This window comes from Monodelphis domestica, chromosome 3, assembly GCF_027887165.1.
Source record: "Monodelphis domestica isolate mMonDom1 chromosome 3, mMonDom1.pri, whole genome shotgun sequence".
NCBI lineage: Eukaryota > Metazoa > Chordata > Mammalia > Didelphimorphia > Didelphidae > Monodelphis > Monodelphis domestica.
Window position 1 is genome coordinate 178,307,143 of NC_077229.1, and position 27,465 is coordinate 178,334,607.

General features: G+C 34.6%; 1 protein-coding gene across 5 annotated transcripts in view; it reads left to right on the forward strand.

Annotated features, from left to right (window-relative positions):
- Nucleotides 1-27,465, forward strand: part of RAD54B (RAD54 homolog B) — a 158,710-nt gene that overhangs the window by 109,758 nt on the left and 21,487 nt on the right. For all 5 annotated transcript variants that reach the window (XM_007488118.3, XM_056823313.1, XM_007488116.2 and 2 more), the window contains 3 exons: nucleotides 13,147-13,425; nucleotides 15,919-16,081; nucleotides 20,284-20,509. In XM_007488118.3, the coding sequence (XP_007488180.2) occupies nucleotides 13,147-13,425; nucleotides 15,919-16,081; nucleotides 20,284-20,509 (668 nt within the window). The remainder of the gene's footprint in view (nucleotides 1-13,146; nucleotides 13,426-15,918; nucleotides 16,082-20,283; nucleotides 20,510-27,465) is intronic.

Consider the following 27,465-nt stretch of genomic DNA (forward strand, 5'->3'; position numbering starts at 1 on the left):
TGTGATGCTAGGCTTTTGCTGAAAGTATGTTTAATAGTGATAAATTAAGAAACTTAAAAATGATTAACAACTCAAAAGAAAGAAAGAAATAGACCTAGTACAGAATAGCCTCAGAGGTGAATAGAAGCATTAGCAAGCAATGAAAAGGCCTGTGAAATGTTGTTAAATAGTTGTTTAAGATACTGACTTAAATCATTCTTTTGTTGTTTCATATGATTCTGCTTTCTTTACATGATATTTGAGGATCCTTGAGAAAAGGGACAATTTTTTTGTCCTTTGTGAATCTTAAAATTTCTCAGACTTGTGAATCTTAAAAACTGCTCCAACTCTACCATAAAACATTTGGTTAAAGCTATTCCCCATTTAAACAATAGAGGTACTTGATCAGGAATGTATGTGAGAACTCTAACATAACTCCACCCATACTTAGGCATACTTTAGGAGAAGATAAAGTTATAAAACTCCTTACTGAACAATGGAAAGGTACCCAGCCCATACTTAAAGTAAACCTAAACCACTTAAGCTGGGTCTATTTTTAGATCTAATACAAAAAGGTGCTAAGTACCTATGAAGGTCAAATTAATCACTAAAAGGTCAAACAAGCTTAGCAAGAGGTGTGAGGTTTTAGTCTACCCAGAGAAGTTGAGAACTAAAGAAGATGTGAATTAAGAATGGTCAGTCCTGTGGAAACCGTCTACTGTGATTGGTAGATGTGAAAACTTAGGGGAGGTGACATAGGAGAAAATTCTCTTTAAAAGGAGGGTCTTTTGGTGGCTGAAGGGAGTTGAGCTGAGGAGCAGGAGGTTGGCTAGGAGGGTTAATGTCCAGAGATTCTGATAATGTTCTTAATTCTCCTTGAATGTGCCTCATAAAAGCTATGATCTCTCCCAAACTTTCCTCTATAAGCTCCTGCCGAGTATTTAGTTCTACAATTTGTTGAACATTAGAGGGAGCAATTGGTTGTTTTGACTGAGAAATGAGTTCTTCAAGGAGATCCAGTATTACAGTTACAACAATCAAAAACTCAAGGGAAAGTAGTATGTCGATTAGATTTTGCCATTAGTTCCATGGGATGAGCCCTTTCAGAGAGACAAGAAATTCTGTATTTATAAGATTGGTTATGGAGCTGAGGAGCTGAACTGGAGGGTCTCTCTGAACACTAGAGTTTTGCTTGGGACAATCTTGTGGTGAGTGATTAAAGACTGACTTTCCTCTCTTAAAAGAAAGGCCTAGTGGCCTAGGACCTAACCTTCCTATTATTTCTTCTTACTCTGTCTCTCTCCCTTTCCTTAATTCCTTAATTTGTATTAATTAAAATCTCCATAAAACCCAGCTGACTTGGGTATTTCATATTTGGGAATTTTTCCCATGGCGACCACTTTATTTTTAATATAAAATCAAGACACTAAAAATTTATCTTTGCAGTTTTGGCAATTCAAAGTCTTAAACCCATATTTTCACGGTCACAGTTTATGGCAACCACTCTTTTGTCTGTAACACCTTCTATATACTTCATAGTTACAATCACCAAGTCAGTTCTTTGCAAGTATACTTGTTCAATTAGATCAACCTCTACTGCTATGCTGGTTTTGCAAAAGATGGTTAAGTGAAATCTTTCCTGTATAAATTTCCAGTGCACTGTTAAAAAGCTTCTGGAATATCCTATATTCATTACTACTTAAGGAATAATTTTGAACAATATATATACCTCTGTGAATGGAAAGAGAGTCCAATAGCATAATTTACCATTAATTCCTAATTTCTTTGCTCTACTTTTGAACATGTCTCCTTAAAGTTGAATATGATTGTTCCTAACCCAGCTATAATTATTGATGTTAAAAATAGATAGGATAAGTTCCTATCAGCATCTATTGGTGATGTTAAACACTTCTGAATATAGCATAGAGGTCTTTCTTTTGTTTCCTTGTATCTCTGGCATCTCTGCACCCTATAGTCACATTCATATTGTAGCAGAAAGTTTGTAATAATAGAACTGAAAACTTTCACTGGCTCAGGAAACAAACTGTTAAGCATTGACCTAATGATTATGAATCAAGAAAGGTAAATTTGTGGAGAGACTAGTAGACAGAATTTAGTGTTTGTATTTTTTGTGCTCTTGAGTTGCTACTATTAATAGTCTTGCATTTAAGACTATCAGACTTGCTTAGCATGATAGAATTATGACATAAATATTAAGATTGTACTTTAAATTAAGATTTTATATGTGATGTAATTTAGTGACATGAAATACTGTCATTCAATTCAGCAAGCACTTATTATTGTGGGCAAGACACTGTATGAATACAAAGCTAAAAAATTCTAAAATCCCTGGCAAGTGATAATTTTCTTTTCCTTTTGAATTTCAGCTTTTTAGGATATTATGATATACTCAAAACTAAATGGAATTCATAGGTGTTCATTTGCTTTAGAGCCAGACCAGTTCTAAAGCAAATGAACACGTATGAATAAAATAATCCATTCATTTTACAAATGACTTAGACCAGGGGCAGCTAATTGTCTCAGTGGATACAGAGCCATGTTTAAAGATGGGAGGTCCTGGGTTCAAATATGGCCTTCAATACTTCCTAGCTGTGTGATCCACAGCAAGTCTCTTGGTCCCAATTGTCTTTTTCCTTTGAACTGATATCTAGTATTGAATCTAAGGCAGCAAGTAAGGGTTTGAAAAAACAAAAAAAAAAACAACCCAAAAACAAGCTTATGATCTAAACTCAGGATTATACAAGTAGCAAGAAATAAAGCTTGATTTAAAACTCAGGTCTTGTCATTAAAAATTCAATGCTCTTTCTTTAACTTCAAGATAGAAATTTAAAAAAAATTATGGGGGTTGTATTTGATCTTCCAAAGTAAGCAAGAAATTTTATGGTTTAGAAGGAAAACTAGTATTTGGGAAATAATAATGTAGTGCTTTATAAAATACTTTCATATAGAATTTTACTTAATTTTATCCCCTTTAATAATTCTTAGAACTCATTTAAGGCCTTTTACAATCTAACTTTATTTTATTTTTCTTCCTTCATGAATTCTTTGTTCTTGCCAAATTGGGTTGCTAGCTTTCCCTTGAATCCAATATTTCCTCCCTCGCCATACAAGACACCTCCCATTTCTGGGATGCAGTGGAAAAGCTTTTATTAAGTATTTACTACATTCCAGACACTATGCTAAATGATGAAAATACAAATAGAAGAGTAAAATAGTACCTCCTCTCAAAGAACTCATATCTTTTTTTTTTCCTTTTAAACATTATTTTATTTGGTCATTTTCAAACATTATTCATTGGAAACAAAGATTATTTTCTTTTCCTCCCTCCCCTCCCACCACCCCTCCAATAGCCGATGCGTGATTCCACTGGATATCACATGTGTCCTTGATTCCAACCCATTTTCCATGTTGTTGTTATTTGCATTAGGGTGTTCATTTAGAGTCTCCTCAATCATATCCCCGCAACCCCTGTAGTCAAGCAGTTGCCTTTTCTCGGTGTTTTTACTCCCACAGTTTGTCCTCTCCTTGTGGATAGTGTTTTTTCTCCTAGATCCCTGCAGATTGTTCAGGGACATTGCATTGACACTAATGGAGAATCTGTCCATTATGTTCGATTGTACCACAGTGTCTCAGTCTCTGTGTACGATGTTCTGTTTCTGCTCCTTTTGCTCTGCATCACTTCCTGGAGGTTGTTTCAGTCTCCATGGAATTCTTCCACTTTATTATTCCTTTGAACACAATAGTATTCCATCACAAACATATACCACAATTTGTTCAGCCATTCTCCAATTGAGGGGAAACCCCTCATTTTCCAATTTTTGGCCACCACAAAGAGCGCAGCTATGAATATTCTTGTACAAGTCTTTTTCCTTATTATCTCTTTGGGGTACAAACCCAGCAGTGCTATAGCTGGATCAAAGGGCAGACAGTCTTTTATCACCCTTTGGGCATAGTTCCAAATTGCCCTCCATAATGGTTGGATCAATTCACAACCTCACCAGCAATGAATTAATGTCCCAACTTTGCCACATCCCCTCGAGCATTAATTACTTTCCATAGCTGTCATGTTAGCCAATCTGCTAGGTGTGAGGTGATACCTCAGAGTTGTTTTGATTTGCATCTCTCTGATTATAAGAGATGTAGAACACTTTTTCATGTGCTTATTAATAGTTTTGATTTCTTTGGCTGAGAACTGCCTGTTCACGTCCCTTGCCCATTTATGAATTGGAGATTGGCTTGATTTTTTTGTACAATTGATTCAGCTCTTTGTAAATTTGAGTAATTAAACCTTTGTCAGAGGTTTTTATGAAGATTGTTTCCCAATTTGTTGCTTCCCTTCTTATTTTAGATACATTGGTTTTGTTTGTACAAAAGCTTTTTAATTTGATGTAGTCAAAATTATTTATTTTACATTTTGTGACTCTTTCTAAGTCTTGCTTGGTTTTAAAATCTTTCCCTTCCGAAAGGTCTGACATGTATATTATTCTGTGTTTGCCTAATGTACTTATAGTTTCCTTCTTTATGTTCAAGTCATTCATCCATTTTGAATTTATCTTGGTGTAGGGTGTGAGGTGTTGATCTATTCCTAATCTCTCCCACACTGTCTTCCAATTTTCCCAGCAGTTTTTATCGAATAGTGGATTTTTGTCCCAAAAGCTGGGATCTTTGGGTTTATTGTATAGTGTCTTGCTGAGGTCTCTTGCCCCCAGCCTATTCCACTCATCCTCCTTTCTGTCTCTTAGCCAGTACCAAATTGTTTTGATGACTGCTGCTTTGTAATATAGTTTGAGATCTGGGACTGCAAGGCCACCTTCCTTTGTATTATTTTTCATTATTTCCCTGGATATCCTTGATCTTTTGTTCCTCCAAATGAACTGTGACAAGGAAATAACTTTAAAAGACTGATATATATTAATTTAAGGTCGCCAAGGAATTCAGCTATGTGATTCCTAAATGAAAACTCAAGTCAGCAGTCAACCTTTTATGGAGTTTAATTACAAACAAGAGGAAGAAAGGTATTAGAGATAGAGAGAGAGAGGGAGAGAGAAAGGGGAGAGAAGGGAATAGGGCTTAAATACCCCTTCTGTTTAGGCTGGGCCAAAAGGCCCAAGCCCTTAGATAGCTGAGGCAAAGAAAAGAGATCAGTCCCTATCACTCATGTGACCAAAATGGAGAAACAGTCTCAGGGGCCTCCACCTCCAGCTTCCTTCAGAGCAAGCTTCTCAGAGCACCTCTCCAACCAACCACCTCTAGTCCTCAGACCCCGCTATCTTTAAGGAAACCATCCAAGTTCCCTCCCCTCACATCTACCAATCATTGTCCATGTCTTCCCTGTGCCAATGGTGGCTCTACCTTAACCCAGGACCGCCCAGAGGTCTGTGGCTTTGCACATGTCTGTTGAAGGTCATATTCTCAAATAATTAAATCTTGATCCTTTGCTGCAGCCCTTCCTAAATCCTGTTACCCTGAGTAGGGTGGAGATTGGAATAATTAAATTTTGATCTATGCTGCAGCCCTTTCCATTGTTCAGCAAAAGGTTTCTGTCCTAAAGTAATCTTAAGAAGGGAGGAGGAGGAACCTCCCTTGCCAATGGGGTTCACATTCCAATGGTGAAATTTCCAACATTCACAAGTCTAAGAAATTTTAAGGTTTACAGAACTTAGTTATGGTTTTTTCTCATTCAGTAAAGAAGTTTTTTTTGGAAGTTCAATGAGTATGGCACTAAATAAGTAAATTAATTTGGGTAGGATTGTCATTTTTATTATGTTAGCTTGTCCCACCCATGAGCAATCAATGTTTTTCCAATTGTTTAGATCTAGTTTTAACTGTGTGGAGAGTGTTTTGTAGTTGTGCTCATATAGTTCCTGTGTTTGTGTTGGCAGATAGATTCCTAAGTATTTTATATTGTCTAGGGTGATTTTAAATGATATTTCTCTTTCTAATTCTTGCTGCTGAACTGGGTTGGAGATATATAGAAATGCTGATGACTTATGTGGGTTTATTTTGTATCCTGCAACTTTGCTAAAGTTGTTGATTATTTTGAGTAACTTTTTGGTTGATTCTCTAGGATTCTTTAAGTAAACCATCATATCATCTGCAAAGAGTGATAGCTTTGTCTCCTCCTTGCCTATTTTAATGCCTTCAATTCCTTTTTCTTCTCTAATTGCTACTGCTAGTGTTTCTAGTACAATGTTAAATAATAGAGGTGATAGTGGGCATCCCTGTTTCACTCCTGGTCTTATTGGGAATGCATCTAGTTTATCCCTATTGCAGATGATGTTTGCTGATGGTTTTAGATATATACTGTTTATTATTTTTAGGAAAGGCCCTTCTATTCCTATACTTTCTAGTGTTTTCAATAGAAATAGGTGTTGTGTTTTATCAAAGGCTTTTTCTGCATCTATTGAGATAATCATGTGATTTTTGTCAGTTTGCTTGTTAATATGGTCAATTATGTGGATGGTTTTCCTAATATTGAACCATCCTTGCATTCTTGGTATGAATCCTGCCTGGTCATAGTGGATAATCCTTGTGATGACTTGCTGGAGTCTTTTTGCTAGTATCCTATTTAAGATTTTTGCATCTATATTCATTAGGGAGATTGGTTTATAGTTTTCTTTCTTTGTTTTTGACCTGCCTGGCTTGAGATCAGTACCATGTTTGTGTTGTAAAATGAATTTGGCAGAACTCCTTCTTGGCTTATTCTGTCAAATAGTTTGTTTAATATTGGGATTAGTTGTTCTTTGAATGTTTGATAGAATTCCTTTGTGAATCCATCTGGACCTGGGGATTTTTTCTTAGGGAGTTCTTTGATGGCTTGTTCAATTTCTTTTTTCTGATATGGGGATGTTTAGGTAATTTATTTCTTCCTCTTTTAGTCTAGGCAATTTATATTTTTGTAAATATTCATCCATATCATCTAGATTGCCATATTTGTTGCCATATAATTGAGCATAGTAGTTTTTAATGATTGCCTTAATTTCCTCTTCATTAGAGGTGAGGTTTTTTCATATCTTTTTTTCAATTAAAAACATTTTGTTTTTCAAACAAGAATCTACCTCTCTCGTAATTCTATTGAGAAAGAAAAATAAAATTCTGTTACAAATATGTGTATTCAAACAAAACAGATTCTGAGCCTGTCTAACAGGAGGTATGTATTGTTTTTTTTTTTTTTAATTTCAAATCTTGTAGTTGTGGCTAGTCATTGTACTGATGAAAGTTCCTAAGTCTTATTTTAAAATTGTTTATCTTTATATTGTTATTCTGGTATAAATCGTTCTTCTGGTTCTATTTACTTCATCCTGTATCAGCTTATAGAAATCTTCTCAAATTCTGAAACCATCCCCTTCATGATTTTTTACAATATAATAGTATTCCATTATATTCATATATAAATTCATTGATAGTCATTTCCCAATTCCTAAGCACTCTTCAATTTCGAATACTTTTGATAGTCATAAAAAGAACTATTATGGATATTTTTGCATATATGGGTTCTCTTCATTTCATCCCTTTGGGTATAGAACTAATTACTGGTTTGGTACAATTTAATAGCTTTTGGGGCACAGTTCCGAATTACTTTCCAGAATGTCTGGACCAATTCACAGTTTAATCAAAAGTTCATTAAATGTGTTTAGTTTTCCATAACTCTCTAGTATTTGTCATCTCCACCTCTCCTCCCACTTATCATCTTTGTCATTTTGATGAGTATGAGGTAAAATTTCTGAGTTATTTTAATTTCCACAATTATTAGTGATTTAGAATATTTTTATATTACCACCAAAAGCTTGAATTTCTTCCTCAAAAAAAAAAAGTGTTCATTTCCTTGACCATTTATCAATTGGGGAATGGCTTTTATTCTTACACATTTGAATCAGTTCCCTTTATATCTTAGAAACATGTTTTTATCAGAGAAATTGCTGCAAAGATGCTTTCTTATTGAACGAAAAAAGCCTGGCAAAGTAGTCTTTGAGGAAAGTCTGATTTTATTTGGTGGGCAAGGCAAACAAGTCAGAAGATTCCCTAGTTGAGGAAATCGACATTGACACATTTTTTTTAAAGGCAAAAAGAGGAACCTACAGAGTTAGGGGTGGAGGTGAGGAGGAGTCATTCTTGATGTAAGTAGTAGAAATTTATAAGTCATGGACAGATCAGAACACTTTTGACCTGGGCTTCTTTATAGGTTATTCTTGACATAATACATCCCAGCTTGCATTTCTGAGAAATTCTTAACATCCCCAACAAGAGCTTGTCAGACCTTTCTGATTTTTGAGACCATTTCAGACATTTCTGGTCTCTGTGACCTCTGGATGACCTTCTGGTCTTTAACTTCATATGGGAATTGGTTTGATATAAAGTATATTATAAAATAGATTCACTCACCTAGGATTAACTTAACAACTCAATTGTGATTAATATGGTTACATATTGAAGATTATAACTCAGGTATTATACAGGGACTACATTTTTAATCTGATTATATACACAGACTTTTAGCTGGGACTATTAATACAAGTTGTCAAACTAAAGAGATTCTTAAGCTAATACAGATGAAGGGCTGCTTAATTAAATTTCCTTCTTACATTACTTATTTCTCTTAAATTTTCTTCATTACCTTTGCATATATAAAATCTTTTTATTTTTATGTAATAAAAGTTGTCCATTTTATTTTCTGTCATCCTGTCTATAATATGTTTGGACATGAACTCTTTCCCTATGTATATTTCTAACATTTTTTGTTGTTCCTTTAATTTTTTTATGATGTCACTATTTATGACTATGTCATGTGACCGTTTGAAAGTTATGTTATGTGGACATATGTTGTGAGATATTTCTTACAGATAACTTTTCATTTTTCTCAATAGTATTTATGAGTTCTTAACCCAATAGCTGGGATCTTTAGGCTTATCAAACACTAAGCTACTGTGTTCATTTGCAACTCTGTGTTATGTATGTAAGCTGCCATTAACTAGTACCAAATTTTGATGATTCCTACTTTTTATTGTAGTTTGAAATATGGCATTTCAAGATTTTCCTTTTAATTATTTTTTTCATTTCTCTTGAGATTGTAGACCATTTGTTTTTTCAGGCAGTTTTTTTTTTCTAGCTCTGCAAATGAATCATTTGGTAGTTTGACTAGATGACATTGATTAAGTAAATTAAGTATTTGTCATTCATTATTATGTTGGTTTATTATATGACCTACACCATGAGCAATAAATATTTCTCCAGTTATTTAGATCTTCCTTTATTTAAAAAGTTTTTTGTAATTGTGTTAATACAGTACCTATGTGGTTTTTTTTGGGGGGCAGGTAAATTTCAAGTATTTTACCTTATCCATAATTCCTTTAAAAGGAATTTCTTTATCTCTTGAATTTTTTTGGTAATATGTGGAAATGATAATTGATGTGAGTTCAGTTTATATTTTGCAACCTTGTTGAAATTTTGGTAGTTGCTTTCTTTGGTTTTTAATTAACCATAGGTCTCTGAGTAAACCATCATATCTGCAAAAAGTAGTAATTTTGTTTCCCCTTTACCTTTGTTATTTCTTTAATTTTGTTATAGCTAAATTTCTAACACTATGCTGAGTAGTAATGATAATGGATGTTCTTGCTTTATTGCTGATCTGATTGGAAAGATTTCTAGTTAATTCCCATTAATAAGTAATACTGGTTCTTGATTTTAAATAGATACTTATTCTCATAGTAAATAAAGATCCATTTATTCTTTTGCTTTCTAGTGTTTTTAATAGAAACAAGTATATCTTGTCAAAAGCATTTTCTGCATTTATTGGCATAATCTTATGAGTTTTGTTGTTCTTATTATTAATGTGGCCAATTATATTACTAGTTGTTGTTTTTTTTTAATATCTAACCAGCCCTGCTTTGCTGGTATTCCTACATAGTATGTGATTTTTGTGACATTGCTATAATCTCTCCTTGTCAGTATTTTATTTAAAATTTTGATCAATAGTTTTCTTTCTCTAATTTTGTTCTCCATGGTTTAGGTATCAAAACCACATTTGTGTCATAGAAGGAATTCTGTAGGACTCCTTTATCTATTTTTCCAACAGTTTATAGAATATTGGAATTTATCATTCTTTAAGTGTTTGGTAGAATTTTCATGTAAATCAATCTTCTCTTGGTTGTTTTTTTCCTTAGGAAACTCATTTATGGCTTGTTCAATTTCTTTGCTAAGAAAGGGTTATTTAAGTATTCCATTTTCTTTTCTTTTAATCTGAGCAATTTATATTTTTGTAAATATTTAATCTAATTTATATTATCTAGTTAGCTAGTTGGGCAAAATAACTCCTAATAATTGCTTTAATTTCATCTTTGTTGTTTGCATATTTACCCTCTTCACTTTTGTAACTGGTAATTTGTTTTTTTCCCCTTAATTTAAAAATAAAATTAGTGAGTGCTTTATCTATTTTATTGCTTCTCCCTACCCCCCATGAAACTCTAGTTTTATTTATTAGTGTAATTTTTTTAACTTTCAGTTTTATTAGTCTCTTGATTTTTTAGGATTTCTATTTAGACATTTAATTAGAGATTAAAAAATTTTTTTTTGCAGTTTAAAAAATTTACTCTCCTAATCAATCTCATTTTCTTTTTTATTGGTGTAAATGTTTAGAGTTATAAATTAAGTTTGGGACAAATTTTGGTATTTTGTCTCATTGTTGTGATTTTTAATGGAATTTTGATTGTTTCTATAATTTGTACTTTGATTTATTTTTTAGGATTAGATTATTTAGTTTCCAATTAATTTTTTTTAACCCCTACCTTATTGGTTCCAAGGCAGGAAGAATAGTGAGAGCTAGGAAATGGGAGTTAAGTGACTTGCCCAGATGATACAACCAGGAAGTATCTGAGGTTAGATTTGAACCCAGGACCTCCTATTTCTTGTCCTTGCTCTCAATTCACTGAGCCCCCTTGCCACTTCTAATGAATTTTAAATCTATACTTCCAAGGCTCTTTCTTGCAATTTATATTGTATTTTGAGCTAAAAAAGTTGCATTTAATATTTCAGCTTTCAGAATTTGTTTATGAAGTTTTTATTCCATCATTAATGATTATTTTTCGTGAAAGTATTGTGAACAGCTGAGAAAGAGATATGTTCCTTTTTTATTCCCATTCAATATTCTCTAATCTCTCATATCTAACTTTTCTAAAATTCTCCATAACTTCTTTCTTATTTATTTTATGGCTAGATTCATTTAGATCAGAGATGGGTAAATTGATGTTCCATACTAGTATAGCTTTACTGTCTATTATGTATTAGAAAAGATACTGAGGAGATATTTCTAGTTGTAATAATTAGATACTCTGGCTGACTAGAGAGATACTAGGGAAAACCTGTGGGTGCCTAGTTATAATGGAGATAGAGATACTTTTGAGAGAGAGAGAGATACTACTGGAGGGGATACTCTGGAGTTGCCTATTGATCACTAAGGATGGCTAATAGATCAAGATATTTCCTACCATCCACCCTTCACCTTCCAGTTTTCCACCCACGCCCTCCTGCCTCCCTTCCCCTACCTCCTGTTAATCAGCCCCCTTCTAAGTAATTCAAAGGTGAACTGTGAGGTTTAGAGAAGATGCTCTTGTTCTCTTTCTGAAGTAAGGAGATTTATTGGGGAGGACAAAGATGGAAGATGAGATGAGAGGGATGAGGTTTTCCCTAATCGATAAGGAGGGTTAGAAGGATTTTAGGAAATGTCAGTCCTGTCATAGCTGTGACACAAGTCTATCAAGGAGATGGGAGGACAACTATTTAATCTTCTTTCTCCTTCCTTCAAACTCAAATCTCAGAGACACAAATATCTTCTTCACCACACTAAGCCACCAACAAAAGTTAGTTTCTTCTCAGCCTAGCTCCAGAAGCCCGCCCCTTCCAAGGGTCCTTCAGCCTAGGACAGAAGCTAACAGGGGTCCAGTTCAGAGCTTCTTCCCCCTTCAGCCTGACTTGACTCTGCAACTGTCTTTCCTGGGAACATTCTACTTGGAATGTTCTTTTTTGATTGACAGCTGAGGTCCTTTACTTTGTTTTGCATGCTTGTCTTGTCTTGTAAATCCTCTCTTACACAATTACCTCCTGTAACTCAGTTAACTTTTCCCTGAAAAATTGCACGTTGTGATTCTGTTTGGTGAATGAATTTTCACTCTTGATATCAATTTATTATCTATGATACCTTTTGATAAAATATAGTTTCTCTGATTACTTTGATTAATCAATTTTTGCTTTTGTTTTTACTGAGATCATGATTGCTACCCTTGCATTTTTTTACTTTAGCTGAAGCATAATACATACTACTGCAGTCCCTTATTTTTACTCTGTTTTAAGTTTGTCTTTTGTAAGCCACTTATTGTTAGATTCTAGTTTCTAATCCATTCTACTATTCTCTTCCATTTCGTAGATTAATTCATCCCATTTACAATCATAACTATGACTTCTGACTGTGCTTTTCCTTCCATTTTGTCCTTTTCTATTTTTCCTTTCTCTACTCTTCATGTGTTTGTGAATAAGGGTGAATGGGCAGGTTGCTCTGGTGATAGGGGCTCAGTGATTGCTCCAGTGGAAATCAGTGGCTATTACAGATTTTTCCTGCTATATATTTTCTTTTTTTTTTTAAACCCTTACCTTCTGTCTTAGAACCAATATATAATACTGATTCCAAAGCAGAAGAGTGGTAAGGACTATACAATGGGTGTTATGACTTGCCCAGGATTACACAGCTAGAAAGTGAGACCAGATTGAACCCAGGATCTTGGGTTCTAGGCCCAGCTTGCAATCCACTGAGCCACCTAGCTACCCCCTCTGCTATATATTTTTATTGCTACATTTATCTTCCATGCTTAGTTCTTAGGAAACAACAATTCTGCTCTCAATGGTTTGGGCTAGTTCTGCTTAAGGTTTTTTTTTTTTTCTAAATAATTTACTTAATTTTTTTCTATATAATTAATTTAGGATTTAAAAATGTTTTTTGATCAAAAAGGACAGATCCTGTACTTTTCTTGTTAGTTCGGAAAGATTATTCAAATTAAGAGTAGTTGATTTCATTACCAATTATTGATTGCTGAGAGGTCATTAATTAAATTATTCCACCACTGAGTGCCACTAAATCCTTTTTTCTTTTTTTTCTTTTAGGCACTGCATATACATTGAAAGATTTAGACAACTTAAATGAGGGTGAAACAACAGTAATTGGTGGAAAAGAAATAGAAGTCATGGGCAAAATTTCTTCTGATGATTATAACAGTGGCCGATGTTTTCAGTCTAGTGTGGGGAGCTCATGCCTCACAACTTCCCAAATTACCCAGAAACCTTTCTCTAATCCAGTCAAAAATATCTGCAAATCCAACACAGAGGAAAAGAACATAGATGATTCCTCAAATTTCAAACCTCGACATGATCCATATGCACAAAGTAAGGGATTTAAAAAGTAATTTGTTTTGCATTTAAATCTTCTGCTTTCATTTGTAAACAATCTGTGTGCATTTGAGATTTTAAAAAGTTCAAAGAGAATAATACCAAATAAAAAGAAAGCAATATATACAAAGATGTTCACAGCAAGTTATTATAATTAAAAACCTAGAAAAGGATCCAAATGTCCAACAACAAGGTAATGCTTATTCATGATACAAGGTATTTGGCTTTGGATGGTATTAAATGTCTGGCATGGAAATGTGTAATTAAGTAATATCAAATAAAAGAGGGCAAAATTCAATACAGTTTTGTATACATATTGATTATAGTAGTACTAAAACAGCAAAGATTGCAGAGATATTTAGAACCATAGGAATTGTCAAAATTTAATTTTCATTTGATTATTTGTAAATTAAAAAAGAAAGTTCTCTATGGCATTACTTACGTAAATCTTGGGGTTTTATAATATTCTTTGGAAATTATAATCAAATAAAGGGATCTAAATATATATCTGTTGGATTATTTGTGTATGTGTCATATACACACACATGTATGCATGTGTATACTTACATACATATGTTTGAATATAGACTTGTTAAGTCAGTAGAAACCTGCAGAGAACTCAGGAATTTATACAGGGACTCCACTGCAAGTAGACCTGAAAAGCAATTTTATATTTGAGTATATTTGTATTATATTTAGTTTTTAGTATATTTATATTTAGTAGGAATATAGGAAGTATATTATTATATTTAATAAGGAAGAAAATGAATGAGTCAGGAGGCAGTTTGGTACAGTGAAAAGACCCCTGATTGTAGAAGGAATCTGGGATCAAATGTACATCTGATACAACCTGTGCAACCTTGAGGACATCACAACCCCCCATGGACTTTAAGTCTGTACAGCTCTAGATCTATTATTTTATGATTCTACTCAGACTTCTGTCATGAAACAAACAAATAAATATATGTATGTGTATATGTACATAAATACACATACATGTATGTGTTTTTAATAAAATAGTTGTGCAGGGAAGGGAACAACAGTGCCTGTTGTATCTCAGGTATCTAACATTTAAAAAAATATATATATATATATATTTTTTTTTTTTACACATAAAATTGTACCTTACACTGGATAAGTGTTAGATAACACAGTCCTAGATTTATAAAAATCCCCCTGGTGTGACCCAGAAGGTATTCCTCACTGAAGTTTCTATCACATTAAATTTTGATTCTTTTCCCATTTTATTCTTCCCTTTCTCCTTTGTCTTTACTTCTCAGTCTTTATCTGACACATATAATGCATACAATACATATATACAGTTAGTTCTTAGTTTATTAGGCATCTACTAGATTCCTTTATGAGAGTGCTGTTTACTTTTGGTTGTTTGCCTTTTTTTCCTCAGTGCTTAGCATATGGCTTATGTACAATAGACACTAAAGATGCGTGGAATTGAATTGTCTTTATTATTTGTAGTGTAGCTGACCCCTCTAATTTTTATTTCAAGCCCTCTCTGAATTTAAATTTGGGTAAGTTTCTTTCTGGAGGTCACTTTAATTTTTCTTCTTAGTATATTACTGAAAATTATATTTTTGTCACCTGCTATTACCTCTTGCTACCATCAACCTTATGGTGATAAGCCTCTCCAAACTGCATTTGGCCATTGAACAACTGTTTGTTGCCATATGTTTGCATATTGAAGTCTTTCCATTTAGGTAAGACTTTTTCCCTTACATGAAGCCTTTCAATAATATAAAGGGTCACTGCATTACTGAAAAGGGCTATTTGAGCAGGACTTGCATAGAGGATAAATAAACATAAGGATTAAAAAAAAAAAACCTTTTCTCTAACAGCATGATTGATAATATTCAGGGTAATTCTATTGGTAATAGGTGATGGCAGGAAGTTTTTTTGGTAGTAAGGTAGCTAGATTGTGCAATAGATAGAGTACTGGGCTTGGAATCAGGAAGATTCACCTTTATGAGTTCAAATTTAGCCTCATACACTTACTAGCTGTTTGCCTCAGTTTTCTCATTTGTAAAATGAGCTGGAGAAGAAAATGATGAACCACTCCAGTATCTTTGCTAAGAAAACCCCAAATGAGGTCATGAAGAGTTGAACTCTACTGAAAACTACTGAAAAACAACAACAAAACAAAGCAAAAAAAACAAATATGACTTTAGATACTTATTCATGATGAAACTCTGGGCAAGTCAGTTACTTAACTTTGCTCAGTTTCTTGATCTATAAATTGGGGATAATAGTATCCACCTCACAGGTTTGTCATGAGGACAAAATGAAATATCTATAAAGTACCTTGTAATTCTTGAGTTTAATAAAATTTAAATATTATTAAAGTTTAATAATAATACTAGCTATTATTACTATAATGGTAAATTCATGATGGTTCATTTGATGGCAAATATAATCACTTATATTAAAATGAAAATACAGTATATTTATAGTGATGCTTTAACAATTCCTTTTAAGATTCCTTTGTTATGCCACGACCAGATAAGAGTCATCAGTGGATATTCAATAAGAACTGTTTACCACTTGTGGATGTAGTTGTAGATCCCTACCTTGTACATCATCTTCGACCACACCAAAAAGAAGGAATTGTGTTTCTTTATGAATGTGTGATGGGAATGAGGTAGGAAATGAGTTCTCCTTGTTTCATCTAACCTTTTATGGGTTTTACTTGTAATGTTATAAGAGGCATTTTAGGTGTGCAGAGGAAAACTTTGTATTTTAGTGGGGAATAAAAAGAACTAGTCTTTATTTTATTGGAGAGAGAATGATGCAGTATTTCTTGATGACCCTTGTTCATTCTTCATAGCTTATAGGAGTATTTCTCAAACTTTTTGGTATTAAGATCCCTTTTTACTCTTAAAAATAACTAATTCCCTCAGTCCCCAAAAGCAATTGCTTATATGGGTTTTATCTATCAATATTTACCAGATTAAAAATGAAAACATCTTAGTATTATTATGAAAATAGTTTTGACTTCAAAGATACCCTGAAAAGACCTGGGGTAACCTCTCTTTCCCCTCTCCAGTGATTTCCAAGTCACATTTGAGAACCACTAGACTTTTATCATGATGGCAGTTTTCCAGTGTTTATAATAATAATGGCATATGTTTCCTCCTCATAACTATCACCATAGTCTGCTAGGCCGTGGTGGATCCATACTTCCTTCTCACTTCTTCTTCTACTACTTCAACCATCAAATTAAAAGTTATGGAATTATGTGGATAGGACAACTGTTTGTTTTCTAGGATAACAAAACTTGACTTTTAAGTTAGGCTTTGAAAAGGGAGGGGATAGTGTAGATCTCCTGAAATCAATGAGCTTCCCAAATGAATTATAGAGCAGCAGTAAATAGATTGACAAATAAGATGAGCACTTCTGTTACTACTTGAAGAGACCATGGAAGAAGTTATAATTATACACACACACACACACACACACACACCATATATATATATTTACATATATATACATATACATATCATAAAAATGGTGTAAGCTGATAAATTTAGGTCCAAACCCATCAAAATAAAAATTTGTAGGTAATAATTTTCATATTTATAGAACATTTTATATTTTAAAAGACTCAACTAAGTTTTATTTTATTTGACATATATTTCCTCGCTACAATAGATATCCCTTTTTTTTACATAAAGATTCCAAGTTGCATAGTATTGACTTTAAAATTATTGTGAACTATTTCTTTGCCTATCAATGTATTGAAAAAACTTATTGTTTTTATGATTCATAATTATGATGCTTCAAAATCATCCTGGCATTGAACATATCCACACAGTATTCAAATTAATTTTTTAATCATCCAAAATTAGTAAACTGTTAAAATAGTAACTTAACAACATGTTCCTAAGAATTAGAATGTGATAGCTAATACAAAGTAATATTTTGGTCGTTTCCTTAAATCTTTAGTATTTTGAATTGTCCCTTGAAATTCTTGATATCATATATAAATAAATAAACTCCCTGGTTCCACAAGGAACCACTTTTCCTGTGTTTCACAGGCTAACTTCTCCTCCCTGATCTGACTAACCCAAATTTATACTATCTAACTAAAAACTACCACTATTATTCTTATAATTCTTAACTTCACCTTACAGTTATAAAATAACAAAGGCTAACTGGTTGAGTCTCAACAAGAGTCAAGTTAGTAGACTCAGAGACCCAACCAAAGACCAGGTTTTTCTTTGGTCTTCTCAGAGTTTAATCAATCTATATAAACCGCAATAGATAGTCACTAGTGTTTCCCAAGTTGGGAAAGGAAAATGTTCCTTAAGATCTTTCCCTTAGACAGAGAGAGGCAAATATTTAACCTCCTCCAGCCCTGAGAGATTCTCTGAAAGTGTGTCTCTGCCAACTGCCAGAGCCCAACTACCAACTGCCAGAGAGAGTAATTACACAGAAAAAATGATTATAACTATCACATCTGAAATTAACATGCTCTCTCAGCTCTGCTTCAAACTCCACTTCTTTCTCAATCCAGCACTTTACTTTTTATCCCTAAACTAATAAAACAATACTTATTTTCTAATATCATTCTTACAATTGCAAAGTTAGACCTTCATTTATTAAGCATTTTCTATGGGCCAGGCAATTTCAAAAAAAGAAAAGAAAAAGAATGACAATCCTTGTACTCATGAAACTTACAGTGTAATGGGGGAAGACAATACAGAAAAGGAAGCAGAAAAGGTGGTAGGGGGAACATCATAGTAGCATGATGGCGAGGCCTGGAGGATTCTAAAGGTGTGTACTTTTATGGGAGGGTTAAAAGGAAGGGTTAAACAAGCTATATATATAAAAATAAAAGTTTCACTAAAAGGAGGAAGGAAGAGAAGAGAATCAGGGATTACCTTACTTCTAACCCCACCACACATATTAAAACTTTAAACTTTCTAAATAATACTAAACTAATTAAAAGAGTAATTAAAGTTAGAGAGGGATTTGTAGGGGCAAAGATAACAGGGGCCCAAAGAAATCTCACAACCAAGAGTCCTTCTTTGATCCAGACAGCAGTCTCAAGATGAAGAGACCTCACAGGATTCAGGAGGGGGTGAGGTTTAACACCTACATACTGTCCACCAGTGTGGGGTAATCTTTCACTCAACCACTCCTTCAAGATGGTTCAATTTCCTGGCAGCTCCAAAGTCTTTTCGCTTCAGAGAGAGACACCTCCATTTTCTCTCTGTCTTCTTACAGAAAGACAATTCTCAGTTCCCAACTGTCAGTCCCCAACTGCCTCTCTGGTTCTCAGTGCTTAGAATGTTGACCCAGTCCTTGCTCTGTGGAATCTTGTTTGCAGCATCCCATGCTGTCAGCCTGCCTTGTTATGCCCTGCTAGAAATCCTTTACTACAGTACCCAATAGAGTAATGAAGGTGATGGTAATAATGTTAGACCCCAACCAGTCAGGGCCATTCTTTAATTTCTTGTTCATGCAGGATTTAGCCCATATGATGTTCGAGTATTATAGTTATTTGCTATATAATGGGCCTTTACTATGTTGAGTGGTTGTGGATGATCAGGTATTCTTTATTGTATAACAAGATTACTTTTTACACTAAAGTACAGAGCAAGCTCTTGTATTGGGCTCAGGTTATCTATGGGGAATCTTATTTCAGTCAATCACTTTAATCCAAGATTAATAATTGTTTTAGTATTTAATATTCTTTTGATGTCTGATCCTTAAATTGCAAAAACTGCTATACTAATAAAATAGACAAAGTCCTTAAAAACTCTGCAGCAAAATTAGAATTAACTGATCATTTAAACTAAAATATGCAAAATGTTAATAGTATTTAAATTCAAATATATGATTTCAGATTGTAGTATTGCTTTAGCTATCGATATATAATGAACATGATCTGATATTCAAGAAAACTATGTAATTTGTCTAGTTGAAAATTGAAAGGAGTGTAAAAAACCCTTTTATAGTCAAAGGAAAATGTTAGACCCTGTTTGCTGCCAATCAATTAGTACAGATTCATCATTACTAGTAGAGAAACAACTATATATTCCTTACCAAACGTGGTCTTTTAGCATTATCTTCCTTTGTGAAGGATAACATTTTGAGATATTCTTTCTTTCTTTGTCCCATTCAGTTGATCCATGTCTTTTTACTGAGGGAGAATATTCTTTTAGATTTTGACCATCACTCTCTTTTTTCCTCTTTCTATGTTTTTCCCTTGGCAGGTTTATGTATTTCTATGCTTTCAACTCTCAATTCCAAGCATTTGATTCTTAAATCTCTAGTCCTCAGTCCTGGCCTCTATCAAATTCTTCATCTGCATTTCTAACTGTCCATAGACATATCTATCCAGATATTCCCATAGTACCCCAAATTCAACATGCTTAAAACAGACCTTTCTCCTGAACTTGCACCTCCTTATATCAGTAGTAAGACCACTCATCCATGTTCCCATGTTTAAAACTTACGTGATATCTTTCTCCTTTATAAAAACTTTCATATCTATTTTAAAATCTACTTCTGAAATATCCTCCTTTCTTCTCACCTTTATTTTCATTGTCTACTCTCCTCATTTAGGCCCTCATTATTATTATTCCATCCCCCATTCTAAACAATTTTTCTCAACATGGTAAGAGTTATTTTCCCAATATACACAGCTGTAATCCTGCCCCATATCTACTCAGAATCTTTCAAATGTTTCTTGAGTAATTAATTTTTTTTTTTGCAGAATGGGGGAAAGAACTCACTTATGTTTGTTTTTTAATTGTATAAAGTATTTGGTAACTTTATTTAGTGTTATCTAATTTTTCCTACCAAGAATAAAGAAAATGTAGTTTTATCTTACAGAATGAATGGCAGATTTGGTGCTATTCTTGCTGACGAAATGGGTTTGGGGAAAACATTACAGTGTATTTCGCTCATCTGGACACTCCTGCGTCAGGGACTTTATGGAGGCAAGCCAATAATAAAAAAGACACTTATTGTTACTCCTGGAAGCTTGGTGACTAATTGGAGGAAAGAATTTCAAAAATGGTTAGGAACTGAAAGAATTAAAGTATTCACTCTTGATCAGGTAAGATACACATTAATCTAGCCTGGGAAATATTTGAAAACATCATTAGATTTGAAGTAATGGTATTTTTTATTAAGAATTTTCATTACCTTTTCTCCATTATCCACTATCCCTAGGCCCTGAGTTTCATTCTTGACTTCTGCTACTACCAGTGTGACTTTATTTAGTTACTTAAGCTCTTTGGACCTTAGTTTCTTCATCTGAATAATGAGGGAGTTGTCTTCAATGACTGCTAAGGTCCCTTTCAACTTCAGTGATTTTTATGAAACATTTAAGTGACATTGTATGTTTTTTATCTGCTGAAATTTCATTTAATAGAAATTCCATGTTGTATTTCTTTTGATTGTTCACTTAAGATTGCACTGTCTCTCCACCAATAATCATTACATTATCCAGCTTTGTAGAGAGAAAAAAATCAAAAATAGTCCTTGTCCTCAAGAAGGTTACTTTCTAACAATGGCAACATATATGGATCAAGGGAAATATGAAATAGAGGAGGAAGCACTTAAGTTGATTTGTAAAGGAAGCCAGGGATTTGACATGTAGGGGTGAGTAAGGCAAGTGAGTGTTCTAGTCATGAGGGACAACCACTGCAAAAGGAACAGAGGAGGGAGATAGACTTTGTATTTAGTCCTTGAAGTAATTACTGGCTAATGAGTTATCTATATTAATGTATTTGTGTGTTACAGTTCTTCCATGTGCCCTACTTAATTTCCTTTAGCCTTAGTTAATTTCTATCAGGACTGTTTTAATACAAAATGAAAAGTAATAATGATGGTATTGATCTTGAAAATTAAGTGTATTAATAAAATTATTATTTGTATCTTTTTAGGTGCTCATAAGAGGATCATAGAGTTAGAATTGGTCAGGACCTTAGAGATGCCATCTAGTGTAACTTCCTCATTGTTCAGATGAGAAAACTTTGTCTCAGAAAGGTTAAGTGATTTGTGCAAGATTGCCAGGGAATAAGTGGCATAGAGAAGATTTGGTCTTCTGAACAGCATCTTTCCCTATACCACTTGTGTCTTTGTATCTTTTAAGAGGATATATTCAGATAGATTTCATGAATGAAAAGTTTAGAACCTTAAACACTTAAAAAATCTAAAATAATGAAGACATTTTCTTATTTTGCTTTTAGTAGAAATGCCAGTGAAGTGCTGATTTAATGAATCAATACAACTCTTCAGCTAGCCTGTGTGTTGAGGGAAATCTTATATGATTGAGGAAACAAAGGTTTGAGTCTCCAAGCATATCAATTTATTAAGCAAACATGCCAATTGTATAACAAATTAGGACCAGACCTCCTAAGCTTGGCATTGGACCATGAATATTGTGGGGGGGATGGTACAGGCAGGCAGATTTTTATGCATTATATAAACCAGGATATAATTTTAGGTAATCTGATTTCTAATTGGAGGAAAGATTAGAGGCTTTCCAAGTTGAGAGGGACAGAGGGAATAGATTCAATTCCTTGAAGTCAGATAAAGAGGCGTCCCACTTTCCCACCCCAAATCAGTATTCAATCTATATATTTGTATATAGGGAAGCCAAGTGGGAGAATATTTCCAGCATGGGGTTAATTAAAATGCCAGGTGTGTGGAGATAGAATTTCTTGTTTGAGGAACAGCAAGGAGACCAGTGTCACTAGATTGGTGTGTATGTATGGAGTTTTAAGTGTAAGAAAACTGGAAAAATGGGAGGCAAATTATGAAGGACTTCAATGCCTGGGTTTGTGTCCACAGATGACAAAAAAGCTCATTGTTACAATACAGTTTGATAAATAGCTGCCTTGAAGACAAATAGCTCAGCAGGAATCTCCAACCATTCTAATCTTGCTTCATCTCACCTTTCTTTGTATGACTTCTTTTCTAATGGTACCTATTTAAACAAAAAACTACTTCCCTCAGGGCAGAACTAACTCTGCAATTATAGGAACTTCAAATCTATTATGGGAATAGGACTTGGCCCAAAGATTATATTAGTATAGGACAGTGACAGGCAACCTTTTGGGACTTTTCATGGACCCCTGCCATGCCCTTCCCCCACCTGTATGCCCGCCCCCTGATTGTGTGCAGGGGCATGGCCACCAATGTTCTATTAGGATAACAGTATGTAGAATTACAGGAATACATTGTCATTCCCTTCCTTTCCCAGTGCAATTTCTACACAGTGTTTGAGTCATATTAAAAGGAAAAGTGTCTTAGCAAAGCACTTACACCAGTGGGCCTAGGGATATTTAGTAAAAGTGAAAGGCTGTGGCTAGAACAGGAGTGAATATGAATTTCCTGGAAGTCTCAGGCATTTGGTAAGCCTTTGAGATGGCCATGTGTTTTTGAGGGAGGATAAAGGGTTTCATGTGAGAGACTTGTATCTGTGAGAATCCTTGTATTCTGCCCTTCCAGTTTTACAGTGGTGGGGGTGGATAGGATGGCTCCAGGGGACCTTCCCATAGAGGTGTTAACTGATCCCTCCCTTTGGGCTACGTGTATGATTTTTCCATCCCCCTTTGGAGGATTAGGTAGGATCTGATTAGTATATTCCTTTAGGTCTTGGTGAATGGGGCTAAACCCTAGATTTGCTCAGGGGGTTATTTTAATTAGGGTCAGTGAAATCAGGGGCCTGAACCCAATCAATTCTTTGATTACAAAAGCAGGACTGTTACCTGTTCTGTTCACCTAGTAAGGGTGTCCAGGAAGAACAAAAGGACTTTCTCCCCTTTCTTGGTGCTAGGTGCCTGAATCTATAGCCAATCTGAGGGGAGTGGCCTATGCTCCCAGGGACTATGGCTTGCCTGCTGCCTCTGCTCAGCAACCAGGAGCCTGGGGGTGTGGGGTAGGGCAGAGGGGAGCTACTCAGCTTGAGCAACAGTGGAAAGAGGGTAGAATGCCCCACTCCCTGCATTTGGGGGCTTCACCAGCCTCCCAGCAGGCCAAGCCAGGGGCCTGTGGTGCCCAGGGAGAGGCATCTACATGCCATCTTTGGCACACATGCTGTAAGTTCACTGTCATAGGTATAGGGAACTCTTTGGTAAGGAAACTCCCTCTACCAATGGAGCAGCTTCTCTTCAATTTAGAATCCTTAGAGAGTTGCCTAGGGTTGTTGCCTTTGTTTTCCTGAAGCAGTCCCATGACATCACTGGTGATGTCTGGAGATAGATTTAAATGAAGTAGAATTGCACTGTCATCAGCCTCACTTTCTCTTCCAGAGTTTTCAAAATCCAATGGCAAGACAAAAGTCAGGAAAATTGGCAATGCCCAAAAATGCCTAGCATGCTAACAGGACAAGTGATTTCTCCTGAATCACAGAGCCAGTATATTTCAGAGGTAGGACTTCAGACCAAGCCTTTCATGGTCCAGTGCTAGATTTTTATCTCCCATTAGTCCCTGTGAGGTGGACAAGAGTTGTCAAACGTAGAGGCTAAGGAAGTTGAGGATAAAAAAAAGTCCCCTGGATTTTCCATATAGAATACATTGGCATTGGTGCCCTGTAATAGAACCGCTTCAGTAGGGTGATGAATGTGGAGGACAGAATATAAAGGATTGGGAAGAATTTGGTGATTAGGAAGTGAAGCTATTGGGTTATTGCTCACCCCTCATTTTTGAAGAGAACCAGTGATATATGGGGGTGATGGCTTGACTTGCATGTGAATTGGTTTTGAGTGAAGTAAAGTTGCATAAAATTAAAGTTTGTTGTTTTCCTTGGAAGAAGGGTGGCTTGGTATGCTCTGAGGATTCTGTTCTCCACTTGACACTAGTGCAGTTCCCCTTTTGAGGGTGAACTTCCTCAAGTAATTTCTTGACTTTTCTGGGCCTCTCTGGTCTGGTCTGTTTTCTTAAAACATATTCCTGTCCTCAGTCTTCTGTTCCTATACAGAGTCCACTCCTAATTTTTAAGCTCTTCTTTAGTGGAGGAAAGCAATATATTACTTTTTCTTTTTCAGTACCAATGACATATTATGCCAATAATTCAAATGTTAATTAGGCACCCTACTATATATAAAGCACTTAGGGATACAAAGTTAAAATTGAAAATGGACCTTACCCTCAAAAGTTTTCAGAGGGATACAATATAGAGAGTTAAGAAAATATAATATAATTAGAGAACCGAGAGAACCCTAACAGCTAGGAGGATCAGGAAAGGTTTCTTATAGAAAGAGAGCTGAGCAAGATGACAAACCCAGAACTTATTTAGGAAAGTAAGCTGTTGGCTCCTTTACAGACTCTCTGAGAAATATCAAGTTAAGACAATCATAAAAAATGAGACAGATGAGGAAGTACATATATGTTGATGATCTCTCCTTCTCTGCTAGCATCTTTATGGTTGATATTTATTAAAATAGAAATTCATTGTGTGTTTTCTGCTTAGAAAGCTTTCAACAGGAGCTCAGCCACTAGAAAAAATATAATTAATATCCTTGTACAATGAATTAATAATATATAGCACTTAATATTTTCCCCACCAGAGATGCAATGTTTTCTTGGTGGAAATAGGGCAGTAAATAGTGTAATAATTTCTCTCTTACTGCCATCTAGTGACTGAATAAAGTAGCATTTTCTTAAATGTTCAATACTATATATCTACCAAAAATTTTTGAGTAGGATGAGGGAATTAATGTGAGTGAAACATTAAAACAAACAGCTGTTTGATTTAGGCTTTTGATGTTAGAAAAGTCAAGTGTGTAAAATTTTTATTAAATGTCAACTATAGAGAATTGGCCATTATTTTTCTTAGTAACTGAGTTGTAAGATTTGGACAAGTCATGGAACCTCTTTGGATCTACTTCTTCAACCTTGAGTGGATAAATTATATATACAGTTCTTTCCAGCTTTAAATATATTATTAGCCTATAATGATTAATGCCTCTCTAACTCTCAAATTAAAACTCAGTCAACCAAACAATGCCAACATGATGTGAAACACTAAGGTTACAAAGTGAAAAATGGAACACACCCTGCCTCTGAAAGATTTTGTTTTATTGGAGAAGACAACATATGTACTTGTGTGTATATATATATATATATGCAAAATAAAGACAAGGTAATTTCGTAGGGGAATTACCGGAGCCTTTGCTGGATCAGAAAAGATTTCTGTCACCCGAGCTATATTTAGAGGCAGAGGTAAATGAATACTTTAGAAGCATGGAAAATAGCTTCTGCATGGGCATGAAGATGAGAGTGGTGTTTTTGAAGAAAAAACAAGGGCAAATTTGACTGGATCAAAGAATGTTTGAAGGGGAATATTGTATAATTATGCTGGAAAGGTAGGTTGGAACCAGCAAATAAAGGACTTAAATGCCTAACAGAGGTTTGTATTTGATCCTAGAAGCAATTAGAAAGCTCTAAGACCATGTTGGTGAAGACATGGCATGTGTGCCCTGGTATGCAGGAAGGTGGTGCTCCTTTCCCCCTCTTTATTGTGCCTGAGGACAGTTTTCACATGTCCCACCCTCTGCCCAGCAGCCCAATGTAAACACTTCCTCCTTCTGCTGCCTGGAGTAATGTGGGGGGCTCACTGGCAGCTTGAAGGTATAGTTTGTACACATAATCTCTAAAAGGTTTCCCCTAAGCTACTCTAAGACAACAAGCAATTATCAAAATGATTTTCCTAAAGCACAGGTCTTACCACATTATTGTCCTATGAAGTAAGTTCCAGTGGGTTCCTGTTGACTCTAGGATTAACTATTTCATTCCTAGTTCTTTCTTTAATTTCTATTTTTTACATAAATTGGATTATATACAAAACTGCTAGCACAGTAATACTTGTATATAATTTCTACATAAGCAAGTGTATGCTCAAAAATTTTCACTGATGGGATGCACAACAAAAGTAATTTGGAGACCAGTGCATTGTTATTTCTTTGAGGCTTTTCTTAGCATTATATTGGGTGCTAAATAGTATATACAAAAATATGTCATATCTTTGCTGATGATTTTCAAATCTATTCGCCCTACCTCTGCTGACCACCAGTATCATATCTACAAATGCATTTCAGTCATCTGGTCCTGGATGTTTAGTAGACATTTAAAATTCAAAATGTCCAAAAATGAACTCATTAGTTTTCTTACAAAACCCTCTTCCTCTCTTACCTTCCTTATTCATTGTTTCTCTTTATCCTCCATTCTGAGGAGGACCAATGACCTCTCCACCAGGTGGTTTTGACTTGTGTTTAAACCAGATTTAAGTGAGGAACAATCAGAAGCCTCACTTTCTCCTCCAGTCATTAAAAGCTAATGTCAAGACAAAAGTCTTTTTCACTGATCTCTGAGTTTATTTTGATGCAGACTCAATATTGTATTTTGGCATGGTTCCCAATTTGCCCTCCAGAATGGTTGTATCAATTCACAGTTCCACTAACAGTATATTAGTTTCCCAGTTTTCCCACATCCCCTCTAACATTTATAATTTTCCTTTTGGGTCATGTTAGCCAATCTGATAAATATGAGGTGGCATCTAAGAATTACTTTAACTTGTATTTCTCTAATCAATATAATTTGGAGCATTTTTTCATATAACTATAGCTTTTTAATTTCTTCCTCTGAGAATTGCCTATTCATATCATTTGACCATTTTTCAATTGGGGGAATGCTTTGTATTTTCATAAATTTTACTCAATTCTCTATGTATTTGAGAAATAAGGCCTTTATTAGAGACACTTGCTTTAAAGTTGTTGTTTTTTTCCCCAAATTTTCCCCCCTTTAATCTCAGATATATTGTTTAATGTAATCAATTATCTATTTCATTTTTTTGGTAATGTTCTTTATGTCTTATTTGGTCATAAATTCTTCCCTTTTCCATAAGTCTGACAGGTAAATTATTCCATGTTCTAATTTGTTTATGATGTCACTCTTTATATCTAGATCAAGTATTCATTTTGATTTTATTCTTGTGTATGGTGTGAGATGTTGGTCTAGGCCTAGTTTCTGCTATAATTTTTTCTAGTTTTCCCAGCAGTTTTT